This window comes from Oryzias latipes, chromosome 16 (genome assembly GCF_002234675.1).
Source record: "Oryzias latipes chromosome 16, ASM223467v1".
NCBI lineage: Eukaryota > Metazoa > Chordata > Actinopteri > Beloniformes > Adrianichthyidae > Oryzias > Oryzias latipes.
In genome coordinates, this window is record NC_019874.2 from 27621449 (window position 1) to 27634425 (window position 12977).

The window sequence follows — 12977 nt, forward strand, 5'->3', positions numbered from 1 at the left end:
TCTGTGCTTTGCAGATAATTTTTACATCTGCATTGATTAAAGAAATAGGGCGATAGCTTGAAGGGCTAGTGGGATCTTTGTCTGGTTTTAGAAGAAGAATTATGTTGGCTGAGTTCATGTTAGGTGGCATTGATTGGCTCTCATTAATAGATGTGACAGTTTTATAAAATGTTGGTGCCAGTTGTTCCCAGAATTCTTTATAAAACTCAGCAGGAAAGCCGTCAGGCCCTGGTGCTTTACCATTGGGCATAAGTAACAGAGCTTCATGAAGTTCAGACGGCGAGAGCGGAGAATCTAAGTTTGTGATTTGATCCTCATTTAGCCTGGGTAGGTTTACATTATTAAGAAATGAGTCAATACTTTGCTCTGACGGATTGATCTGCGGTGTGTACAGGTTTTTATAAAAGTTTTCAAATGCGTTATTAATTTTGACCGGGTCATGGGTGACATTTCCTGTTTGGTCCATAATAGAGGTGATTGATGATTTTTCTCTGTTAATTTTAAGCTGATTAGCCAGAAATTTGCCAGATTTATTAGAGTTTTCAAATCTTTCAAGTCGTAGCCTTTTTATTTGAAATTGTGTTTGTTTATTAATGATGTCATGACGCTGAGTGCATTTAAACTCGCGTCTGCAGTGACGTATGTGTCAGAGGATGTCCGATTGGCCATTCTGCATGTCAATCAAGTCCCGTACTTTTCGGTGAGGATTTTGATTGGCTGGTGGATTTTCCAGGAGCACTCTGTTCCCCTTCAATCGCCCCCACGTCCCCGAAGATGACCCGTCGATCGCGACCGACGCAACGAGCTCCCCTGCTCTGAAACACACATCACCGCACACGGGACTCCAAAACACCGGCGCAAACTCTCCGTCACCAGAAAGCCGCTCCCCGTTCCGCGCCACGCCAAGCCCCCGGCAGAAAATCCCTCCAGACCCGGAGTGTTTGAAGCCGCCCCGCGTGTCTCCTCCTGCTATCAGCTCCGCAGCCCTCGCCCGACAAACACGAGCCCACCAAGGAAGCTGTTTTTTACGTGGCACGTGCCTCGCACGGAGCCAGCAGCGCCTTTGAAATGCCATGAAAAATGAACAAACTAAAATAAATTTGAATTTTTATAAAATACTCATTATTTTCCAAAGTCACAGGGAGCCACAACAGAAGGATGAAAGAGCCACATGTGGCTCTGAAACCATGGGTTGCCGACCCCTGGGCTAATGCAACAAAGTCCACAGTGCACAAACACAATCCCAACAAGTATTTTCCTCTAGTTTTAATATCTTAATATGGCAACAAAACTAACTTTCTAGTAAATTTCCAGTAAAATGTAACGACTCGTTTTAACCCATAAGGACCCAAATATAAAATTATGTGGAATATACCACAAAGCAAGTGGACCGCAGAACACAGGTCTGGTATTTTCTGTTACAATGATGTCCCAATGGGCTCTTATGGGTTAAGAAAATACATTTTAAATATCTTGTTGAGTCATTAGAACTTAAAATCAATTATTTTACTTTACATAATATTTCAAGCAGAAGTTTTATTTGTGAGTGATCTTGTTTAAAAAAAAAAGACTTTCGGGAAATTAAAACATTTGATTTGACTCCAAATGCATTTAACAACAGCAGGATGGACAAAGCAAACATACATTAGCACATCCTTTACCGACACATTTATTTTAAATTGTGTCTTTCTAGACGGAATATAAGGGGATTGTGGTCTAGAAATAAGAATAGTTGGACTATTGTAGGACTTTAAAGAGGATATTTGAAGGTGTTTAAATACTTTAAACATATAACACTCTTTTTTTTAAGCAAAACTCTTTTTGTTAAGACATAAAAGTCCTAAAACCACCTAATCACCTTAAAAGATCAGTACACCACATTTAAAGAAATCTTACAAATTCTACTAGATTTTTTTCAACTTTAACAAGAGAAAACATCTCATTTTATTTATAGATTTGTTATTTGTTCGTAGAAAGACATTTTTCTTTCCAGTGTAAAGAGAAAAATAAAAAAGTGTGATTGTCAGATGCAGGATTTCTCACCACTGCTTTGGGATGACGGTCAGGCAGTCTCCAGTCTGGGCGTCCCAAACACGGATCTGTCCAGCCAGGCAGCAGCTGGCCAGCAGCATCCCGTCACTGGCCAGACATTCTATGTCCTGCAGGACAGAAAAACACAACATGGCTGCAAACAAAGGGAAAAAAAGGGGCTTCTTTGCATTTTTTTTTTATAGAATGCCGTGCATCTCCTCTCACCATACTGTGGCCTCTCAGCAGGAGGGGGGAGATCTCGCTGACAGGCGGCGAATAACCGTAGTCATCGCATGGCAAGTCTCCACGCCGCCGGCGTCCGTGAGCGGCGCCGTTTTGGCCATAGTTACGGGGGCATAGAACCCGGTAGAGACAGAAGAGCAGAAGAACCAGCAGAACCCCTGCAGCCAGGCCCAGAGCTGCCACCCTGAAGAGAACGAGAACAGAGTTCTCAGAGGTCGGATCAGCGCAAACACATTGAACAACACCATTTTGTGGGAGGAAATGAATCTACCAAAATCCAGCGCCCTGGTACTTTCCCACAAGTCCCTTTAAAAAAAACGTAGGCATTGGCAAATATACACCACAATGCATTGCGTTTGTACAATTTTTTATTTGACAAAAAGGTATGTAAATGTATTTTTTATGAATCACCCCAGTTTTCATCATCAAAAGTAAAATGTTCAAATTTATAATGTTTTTTTTATTTGGCAAATGGGTGACGTCATATTTGCATTTAAAAAAAAGAAGTAGTGAGCATGTGTCCAAACCCTATTTAAATCCAGAACTTTAGATATAGACTACATATATTTAAATGTAGTCTTTTAGAGGTTACAGGGTAGTGAGGGAATTCAGAAACAACCTGAGATTCATCTGCATCAGCCATTAGTTGCTTGGTTTGTTGCATTTTCAAGCTCCTCTTTGTACGGTGAAAAACGGCATTTTGGCCGTTAATAGAGTTTTCTTCGACAATCATACTGCCTGCCTTAAAACTGCCGACACAAACTCCCTTATCTGTGACTTAACATAACAACTCGGTCTTTCTTCAGGAAAAAAATCAGCAAATGTTGGATGGAACCACCTGACCAAACAACATCTGCCTCCTTCACTGTCCTCTGAGGAATGTTGAGTCGATGCACAGATCAAATCTGTCAGACAGCTGCGACTTTCTCAGTCGACAAACAACTTCCCTAAAACGGACTCAAGCATGGGAATATTTTCACCGTCAGACATTTATGAAGTTATAACATGAAGAGATTGGTTGACATGAGGGATTTTATCAAATGAAGGAATGTCAGAACAACTAAAGTGCGGATGAACCTCATGGCCTCACTTTCTCTGTTTGGATATTTCCCAGGAGGCCACACGTGCAGATCCAGGGGGAGCTCTTTCACAGAGCTCTCCTGCAAATCTGAACCTTTGAGCGCGTTTAAACCCATCTTAGAGGGTAATCAAATCGGACCTCGGATCAGATAAACCCTGTTCACCTCTGCATGGTGCTGCAGGAAAATAAACAGAAAGGAGCCCAGCGTGCAGCACTGTAACCACAGGAGGAAGAACAATGCAAGATCGCATAACATCTGTTTCAGTGAGTTACATACACAACCATGTTCACTACAGAACCACATAAACCAGGCACTGACGGAAAACGCTTCACTTTTGCAAAGAGGAGACACAAAAAAGTCAATAACGTATTGAATGTTTCTAACAAGAAGATGTTACTTTCTTAAAACGCCAGCAGAGTGCAATCTGTGCCCTTCAATGTTACATAATTTGGAGATAATCTGCTTCCAACATCTTTATGGTGCTGGCCTTCAATCTATCTTTGGTGGCCTCTTTCCAGCGGAGAAGGTCGCGACCCTGACCCAATTACAGTCACCAGCCTTTGAATGTGCTGTCCAGAGATGAAAGAAAGAGCTTCCACTTGGATGAGCTGCAGTCCCGGGGACGGTCCACGGCTTTACGTAACGCAGCACCATGAAAACCACGCTCCAGAATCGGTGTTTGATGGAAATTAGAGTGATTAGAAACCAGAACAAAGGCCGAACATTTTCATGTGTGAAACAACGACGGAGATTTCAGGTTCATAGAAATCTGCTGCCAAAAAACGAGTTTGCTTCACTGTTCAATTTGATTTATTTGTCAAATCTTAAATGTGTGTTTGGTTTCAAAAAACTGTTTTCACATATAAGGTGATTTTAATTTTTAAAAAATGGAGCTTTCATTAGTGAAATATGAATTCCTACAACAACAAAGAACAAACAAAAACCTATTTTTCTTTGAAATATATCAGAAAATTACTTTAAAAGAAATTTATAAACAACTTTAGTAAATCAGCAGTTTGGAAAACATTTTATTTATTTATATATTTAATTAGGCCTGCACAATATACCGCAAATTTATCGTTATCGCAATATCCAGCTCTGCAATATGCATATCGCAAAAGACAGTGAAAATCGCAATAAATCGTAAACCTTAAATGTGTTAATACAACCTTAAGGCAGCTTGAAGCATTTAACGAATCAAATAAACCCTTTTATGCATTTGACCAATCGGATGGACGCCATCACCTTGTTGACCAATCGGATGGAGGCCTGTTATGTTAGATGTTTGTCTCCTATGTCGACAAGGGTCATTTGGAGTATAATTTTTAAAATGTTGCAATGAAATGGGAATGATGTTTTTGTTTATTTTGTTAATTGTTTGTATACCGCAAATTATACCGTTATCGCAATATTAATCTTAAATATCGCATATCGCGAGTTTTCCTCATATCGTGCAGCCCTATATTTAATCATTTAATAAACAATGGGAGGATTAGTCCATTGAGATGCTATATCTTGTTTTCAAAATAAAAATAGAGTTAAGAACAAACAAATAAAGAGAAACAGACAACAAAAATACAAATTATGATACAGATTAGGTGTTTAACCAACACACACACACTTTTACCTCTGGTCCCATTTCAAGGTCCCATTTAGATTTAATCCATCCCTATAACTTATCTTGATTCATATGTAAATGTTTTTAAATACACAGCTAGCTAAAGACGGGCTAAGAATTGACCAATCCAAATATTTTCCTCAGTCCAACGCAAAAAAATTAAAAGTGGCAGATCACTTTTGTGTTCCACACCCAGTGTGTTGTCTGGAAACAACCCGTCATCCGGGATCGACCTCAAACGCAAAAACTCAAACCCTCAACTTCTCATCTTCAAACATCTGGCTTCTCATAGCAAAAGCTGGTGAACAAACACCGATCATCAAATCTTTATAACTTTTAAAGTTTATGGCATCCTGTCTGTCTGCTCAAGTCTAACCTCAAACTCTTGACCCACATGAAAGCTGAAGGTCGCGACCAACATGTAGTTTGGCCTCCGCTCTAGATGTTTGTGTGCTCTGGCTTTCTTTTCTGTTTTGCTAACCCCAACCTGGTTAGCAAAACAGAAAAGTTTTAAACTGAACTAAAGGCCGGAACAGTTAAAAACCTAAAATTAAATAAATTAATGATGTTTATAAGTTCCACAAACGTATCCCAGATCCCGACTAAAATATATATCCCACTTTTCTAGGTTTCGTAGGTGTAATTATATAATGTTGTGATCCTATTAAACGTGGTTTATTTAGTAGCATTTAGTAGGGCTTGCGAGGCTAAAAAACAAATAGCAAAACAACTAAATACATCATTTCCATGTCACTGCAACAGTTTAATTTAATAAGAGTCAACATACCTTAAATCATACTCCAAATGACCCTCGTCTACATATGAGGCGAGCATCTAACATAAAGGAGCTCAATCTGATTGGTCAATGATTTAAAGAAGTCCATCCAATTGGTCAAATGCAAAAAGGGATTTATTTGTTTCGTTAAATACTTCAAGCTATACATAACATTGTTTTGGCACATTTAAGGTAACAATTTATTGCAATTTTTGCCAACTTTTGCGATATGCGTATTGCACAGCTTGATATCGCAGTAACGATAAATTTGCGAAATTCTGTGCAGGCCTTGCATTTAGACATGTTTGGTCCGAAAATTCCACAAATAACTTAGCAGAAAGAAGTATTAGGGGTGTTTCTGAGTACTGACTTGTAGAGTGTGAGATCCGTCTGTAAATCTGCAGAAACCTTGGGGATCAGCGGGGGGCGGTGTCTCGTGTCATGAGGGTGGCGCGTCTCAATGGCCTCCTGGGGACTCAGGTGAACAGAGACTGGAATTACAGGTAAAATGCTGATGTACCTGAAAACAGAGAAAACAAAAAACAAAAGTGTCTTTTTTAGAAACAGTATGATGTCAAATGCTATCAGAATTTTAAAAACACAATGTTACTTTCAAAATAAAAGCACAATCAATTTCCTTAGACCCTTCTTTAAAGTTATAATTTAACGCTGGAAAACCCAAGAACCATTTTCTTCTGGGCTTTTAAAGTTAATTTGACAATGTTTTTGACAACAGCAATTAACAGCAGCCAAGAAAATAAAAATAAAAAACAACATTTTCTTTAGAATACATTCAAATTATTTTAAAAAGCGGCCAAATTTAGTCCCAAAGATTTTCCCTAATTAAGTTGCCTACTATTCAAATGACTCAGAACAAACTCTGCAAAGGTTCTGCACAGTAAAATGCACCAAACAATACAGATAAAACACAACATTGGCATCCCAGCTGGAGAAGTAACTACCATCTTGTTTGCACACAGTGTTGATTTTGGGTTAAAATAAAAACACACATTTAACTTATTAAACAGGTGGAGCTTATCAGTCCACCGCTCAGGTCTAAACCCCCCAGGAGAGTTTAGAGTTCAAGGTCATGAAAACATGTTTGCAGTTTTATCTACCACAGTCCTTGAGAGTAATCAAGAGGTTCATCTGATGCATAAAACATGAGCATTCCCACAAATCCAGAAAACAATCTTATTCCAGTAAGGCTGCTTGGTTGAAAACATCAAACTGTGTCTTGTTTATAATAAAGATCAGAATTTGAGTAAATACAACCGCTTATTCTTTATTGCGTCAACTTTATCACTCCAAACAAGATAAAAGAAAACTTTACAAAACATTTGAAAACATTTTTTTTAACCTGAACCTTGAATTTCACTTTCAGCACTCACCGTTTTGCTAAAGTGATGTTATAGTAGCTGAAGAGTGAGGGCCAGTGCCTGAAGGACAACCTCCTCCACCCTTCCTCGTCTTCGGCCCCCCAGGTGATTTGAGGGACTGAGTGTGAAAGCGGGGGCAGAGGCAGGGCCCTGCCAGAGCTGTGGTGGCCCTGTGATTGATTCTCTGGTACAGGAGTTGGATCTGGGGCAGGGTGAATGTTCAAGGTACTGGTAGGGTCCCCGGCTGCGAAAACTGGAGCCACAGCCAGGTGAGGGGATAAACCGGACACTCCGGGGTCTCCCAGGGGGCTTTGCTCTGACACCTGCGCAGCCAGGTAAGCCCGGATTCCAGCCGGGTCGGTGTAGACGAGGATTCCGATCCAGATCACCGTACCAGCCTGCACACAAAGGTTACTTTTAGTTATTAAATCTTGCAGCTGCAGACGTTTAAAAAAACTTGAACTATCCGATAACTTATGTATCTGTTACAAAAAAACAGCTCTGAGATGCAGAACAGGTTTTTGTTGACAAAAAAGTTACGAAGATAAACTTATGATGAGGCACGATCAGTTCGGACACCAAAGGCTGATTCCCATCACTCAGGAGGAAATCTGTGTCTCACCATGATGATTCGCTGAGCCAGACGTGTGCGGGCCAGGAAGTACACCACACGCAGCCTCTTGGGGAGCCTGAGGTTCCTAAAGGCCGGGGTCTGCAGGGTGATCGTGTGGGGCAACGGCCGTGGAGGAGGGGGGGCCTCACGTGTTCGAAGGGGAACCGGTTTGGGTTGAGGCAGACTCGCTTCAGCTGGCAGGCGGCGGTTCAGGTCGGCCAGCTGGTGGAGAAGATTCATACAACTAACAATACTTTTCTCAAAGGGACAAAAATATTTCATACAATAAATCACCAAAAACTAATAATCTCCAAAATGCTTAAAGGGCTTATATTGTCCTATTCTTAAGCCTTTTATAGTAAACAATATCCATGTATATCAGTGGTCCACCACCTTTTTAACGCCGCGGACCGGTATGACGTCATACAAAGTTTTCACGGCCCGGTCTTTGGTGGCGGACGATTATTCTAGCAACGCTACGATGAAGGAGGAATAGGGACGTGGCAATACGAATTCTGAGCTTTTATCTAGACAGGCATGACATTGTACATCGCACAGGTCTCATCGTCGTCTCCCCTTCCCTCACTCATGGTGCAAAAAAGAAGTACTGTCTATTAAATTTATCTTTCTTTCTTTTTTGGAAGTCAAAGGCTCCTCTTCTGTCTCCTGGCTGGGCCTTTTCCCCTCCAAAGATGTTTGTTTTTTATTACGTGACCGAGAAGAGCGCCTTGGCCTGCGTCAAGAGTAACATAGACGGATGGAACAGAGAATCGGGCAATTTTTCAAAATAAAACATCTTTCAGATTCCGAAATAAATAAAACGGAAGTTATTTATTCTTTCTGTGCGGCCCGGTACCAAATGACCCACGGACCGGTACCGGCCTGCCGCCCGGGGGTTGGGGACCGCTGATGTTTATGATAATATATTAGCTTTAGAACGAAAAAGAATTGATGTATTATTAAAGTTATAGTTATTATTAAAGTGAAAATTATAGATATTTTTCTGAGCTTTTTTCCCATCTCAGAGGTAAGAAGACTTGAGTTCAGAGGCTCCGCCTTTCGCTCCGTGCAGGTACCGCCCATTTCATGACGTCAACCTAGAGCCGACCTCAGCAGCGTGTCTGCGTCTCGTCAACGAAAACAAACCACATCCAAACTTTTCTCTATGCAGTGATGATTTTCTATAACCTTTGTTTTGAGATAAAGCTCCATAAGAATACAGATATCAAATAAATGAACCCATTAAAAAAACAGCATTAATCGAAATTGTTTTAATGATAATTGGTTTAAAAATGCCCATCTGTGAGACACAGAATGGATTCTAAAGCCCAACAAAGAGTTACATTTTTACAATAATGAGGACAGGGTAATAATTGTTCGTGTCTCACCTCCATGCGGCGGATATCTATAGACAGAACTGTTGTGAAGAAGAACATTTGCAGGAAAAAGTCAGAGACGAGACCCACAACGGCAAAAAGACAAAACTCCTACAGAAAAACAAAATCAACGTTACAACTCTTCAACGAACACAATATATAAGAAATGACATATTCCATTTCCCTCTACCTGGATAGCTGGCACCAGAGTGAAATATCCGATGAGAATGATGCAGAGTTCAGTGGCCATGTTCTTCATGATAGACCAGCTTTCATTACTGAGACCTGGTGTTAGAAGTACAGTAACACAGGGGGGATTCATTTCAATCTTCAACACAAAAGAAGTCAAGCGGCAGGAATAAAACGTCACCCTGAGCAATGCGGAGCTTGACCTCCAGGTCGACAGGGGTGGAAACCACAGATTTGGTGAGGACCAGAACATTCTCCAAACCGATCACCACCACCAGGTAAGGAAAGATCTCACTGGAAGGAGGAAGGTGCAAAAACAGGACTCATTTGGTTGGTCTTAAGAGTTATTAGGATCCACATTACATTTAAGTTATCCTATTTAAATCAGACAGCAACATTGGAATTTTTTTTCCCCTTTTTTTATGGTGACTCTGAACACCACACATGAAATGCAACAGAGTCGTGCTGTTCTAAAGTTGGTGGGTGGAGCTCATCAGTGTCACATGCTGCTAAATGAGGATCATTTGTTTAAAAGCTGCTGTAAAGTCGGGAAAACGTGCAAAATACAAAAACGGAATCACTTTTTAACAATAAATGTCTGTTCATGTTTGACAGCTGACTGTTGGAAATTCCTGCTTCGAGAGGAGTGTAAAGAGAGATTAACAAGATTACAGATAAGCTTTGGAGGTAAGTGTACAACTGGGTCATTTGGGAGTCAACAGCCTTAAACATTACATCACACCTGTTTAACAATACAGCACATCATAAACAAACTCCCAGGAGGGGCTGCTGCTGGCTTGAAATCAGCAGTTCAGATTGGAAGCAGACAAACGCTTTCGGCGCCTGAGCCCAGATTATTCCTGCAATCTGAAAAAATGAAGTTTTCATTTAAGAAGGGCTTTGAAGACTGACGCAGTTTTTTGTTGTTTTTTTTTTGTCTTTGTGGTAGTTTTTCGGCGTTTACAAAGTGGCTGTCCTGACCTTGGTGAGTGTTTGCACAAGCACACAGCACAGCCCACTGCAGGCCGGCGTGGATCATAGTCAGTGGTCAGATAGCGCCGTGCCTTTGTCACGCCATGATGACAGCTTTTTAGGAATCCTGAAGCGATTGGACAGTAAATGAATGGCAAGAACAGCATATCCACGCCCCTCTGGGTAATCCCGCCCACTTCCACACACAGAGCTTCCTCATTTTATCAATTTTAGTCCGTCTGTTGTAAAAAACTAACACAAATCATCACTAATTAATAAAGAGGAAGTTCCAGGTCAGGGATTTAGTGTGTGTCCACCGACAGAACTGAACTTGTTTTTTCAATGAATGAAGTAAAAGATAAAGTGAAACAAACATACAAATAGACACAAACTGAGCAGAAGAAGCTTCAGCCTAATGAGACTGAAGAAACAAAATCTTTAAAGGCTTCAGGAGGAGCTGAGACAACAAACCCAGACAACCAAAATCTATTACCTGAGAGATTTAAAGACCCACTTCAATAAAAAAATCATGTTTTATTGGTGTTTTTCCCCACGATGGAGGTGTTTATAAAAGAACTGAAGATTAAAACTGTATGTTTTCATTCAAATCGTGTTGGCTCAGAAGCAGAAGAAAAAACGGACGACTGTTTTCTTCTTTGTCACTGCAACGACGGCCAAAGCCTCAATGCTCTGCTCCAATTCTAAATACTACACTTGAAGACAAATAGATCGTTTTACAGCTTCGTTTTCCTCATCTGACCTCGGATATTGTTCGCCATCTCTTTGCTAAGCTAATGTTAGCTTGGGGTTGTGAGGAGCTGCAAGCTAATGAGAGAGAGAGTGTAAACAAAGGCATGCACTCCAGAAATCTGATATCCAAAGGTCAGTTTGAAAAGGTTTCTATGATTTAATCTAAATCAGGTTCAGTTGTAAGACTTCTATGAGTCATTGCTCACACACAGACTTAAGCCTCCTGTAGACAAGGACAACAGCCATAGATATTTCACACTGACTTTACCGGTCAGTAAAACAGGATTCCTGCTGCTGCTGTGCTTTGTTTCATCTCCATAAAGAAAGAAATGATTGGCTTTCAAACCTGTTGTTTCCTACGCGGGTGGGACAGCATCGAATGCACCTCCTATGAATCTCATAGGCTTTTTCATGCACTGTCATCTGTGCAGGAGATATCTACAGGAAACCTGTGCTGTTCAGATGAATTATAACCAGATAATTCAAATAATCTGATCAAGGACTTCAGATTTTGTTCTTTATAATAAAACTAATAACTCAAAACAATCAGATAACAGTCAGACTTTTGGCGTGCAGGTAAATGGGATCAGTTAGGTTTATTTAATTGTAATACTTAGTCATCCCTTATAAAGCACAAAACCCTGCAGAAAGTGAAATAAAAAAACATTAAACTAAAGATGGAAAAAATGAAGCTCTTCTCGTGTGTTGGTAAAAAAAACGAGTTTACAGTGATCCCGCATTGCGTTCTGCATCCTGATTGGCTGTAGAGCATTGTCAATGTCCTTGTGCCGTGCCTCCAACAGAATGCGTTTAGTTTGCCAAATCTACATAAAATGTTCAATTCCATGAAGATGACTACCTTCCCCTGTTGTGAGTTATTTTTAGAATGAAACTCCTGAGATAAGCAAAAATAAAATCGCTGTACTTTAAAATCACTGCCAGCTTTTTTAATACCTTGATAGTTCAACTAAATGCTAAATGGTTTGGATTGTAAAAAGTTCCCAGCATTCATCTTCTTCCGTTTATTCCCTTTCGGGGTCACGGGGCTGCTGGAGCCTATCCCGGCCACTTGTGGGCGAAGGCAGGGGGCACCCTGGACTGCTCGCAGGGTAGAGTGTCCACTAACACACACCCACGCACTCTCACGCTCACATCTAGGGACAATTTAGATTAACCAATTAACTTATGAAGCATGGTTTTGGACAAGGCAAGAGGGCTAACCACTGCGCCACAGTGCAGCCCAAGTTCCCAGCAGCCTTGGCTAAAAGTTTGAGAGCTGATAAAAAAAGTAACAAATTCTAACCATGTTTGCTAGTAAAAAAACAAAATCCTGAACTTCAGTAATTATCTTGAGCATAGAAAACGTTGGCATCCCTACCCTCCGTTTAAAGTGGGTGTCAGTCCGAACAGCGTGCACAGTCCCACAGACATGAGCAGCGAGCTGAGGACGGTGACCACAGCGGCCAGCGCCAGGCCCCACTTTGACCGCACCATGTCAATCTTCCCTGTAAGAAAGAAATAAATGACTTTACTTATTGATAGTAACATCTAACCAGAGATGTACTTCATGCACAAATCCTCCACATTGTTCTTTGTTTAGTTTGAGAAGCTGTTTAAACAGATTAACATGTGTGGGTTACAGAGCTCAGATCTTTACAAGCCTTGGAGCAAAACACAACACCAGGTTAGGTTTTATTACACTGACTCATTAGTTTAAGACTTCAGACAAACAAGACTGCCTTTTTTTGCAATTTGGAAGCGTTTTCAAACCATTTACAGTTTAAAACACACTTCTGTTGCAAACAATAGTTCCTAAAATAAATCAAAAGCAGTGAATTAGTACTTCCGAATATTGTGAAATACTCCCATTAAAAAAGTAGACCAAAAGATAAGGTAATGCGGTGTAAAGCAATGTAGGACACATAGAATTAGTCGTTTTAAGTCATTTC

General features: G+C 40.6%; 1 protein-coding gene across 2 annotated transcripts in view; it reads right to left on the minus strand.

Moving 5' to 3' along the window:
• Positions 1 to 12977, minus strand: part of scap (SREBF chaperone) — a 47570-nt gene that overhangs the window by 22031 nt on the left and 12562 nt on the right. For both annotated transcript variants that reach the window (XM_023964262.1, XM_023964261.1), the window contains exons 8-16: positions 12407 to 12533; positions 9488 to 9600; positions 9308 to 9402; positions 9130 to 9228; positions 7751 to 7963; positions 7141 to 7526; positions 6120 to 6269; positions 2257 to 2458; positions 2044 to 2159 (exon numbers count right to left, since the gene is read on the minus strand). In XM_023964262.1, the coding sequence (XP_023820030.1) occupies positions 2044 to 2159; positions 2257 to 2458; positions 6120 to 6269; positions 7141 to 7526; positions 7751 to 7963; positions 9130 to 9228; positions 9308 to 9402; positions 9488 to 9600; positions 12407 to 12533 (1501 nt within the window). The remainder of the gene's footprint in view (positions 1 to 2043; positions 2160 to 2256; positions 2459 to 6119; positions 6270 to 7140; positions 7527 to 7750; positions 7964 to 9129; positions 9229 to 9307; positions 9403 to 9487; positions 9601 to 12406; positions 12534 to 12977) is intronic.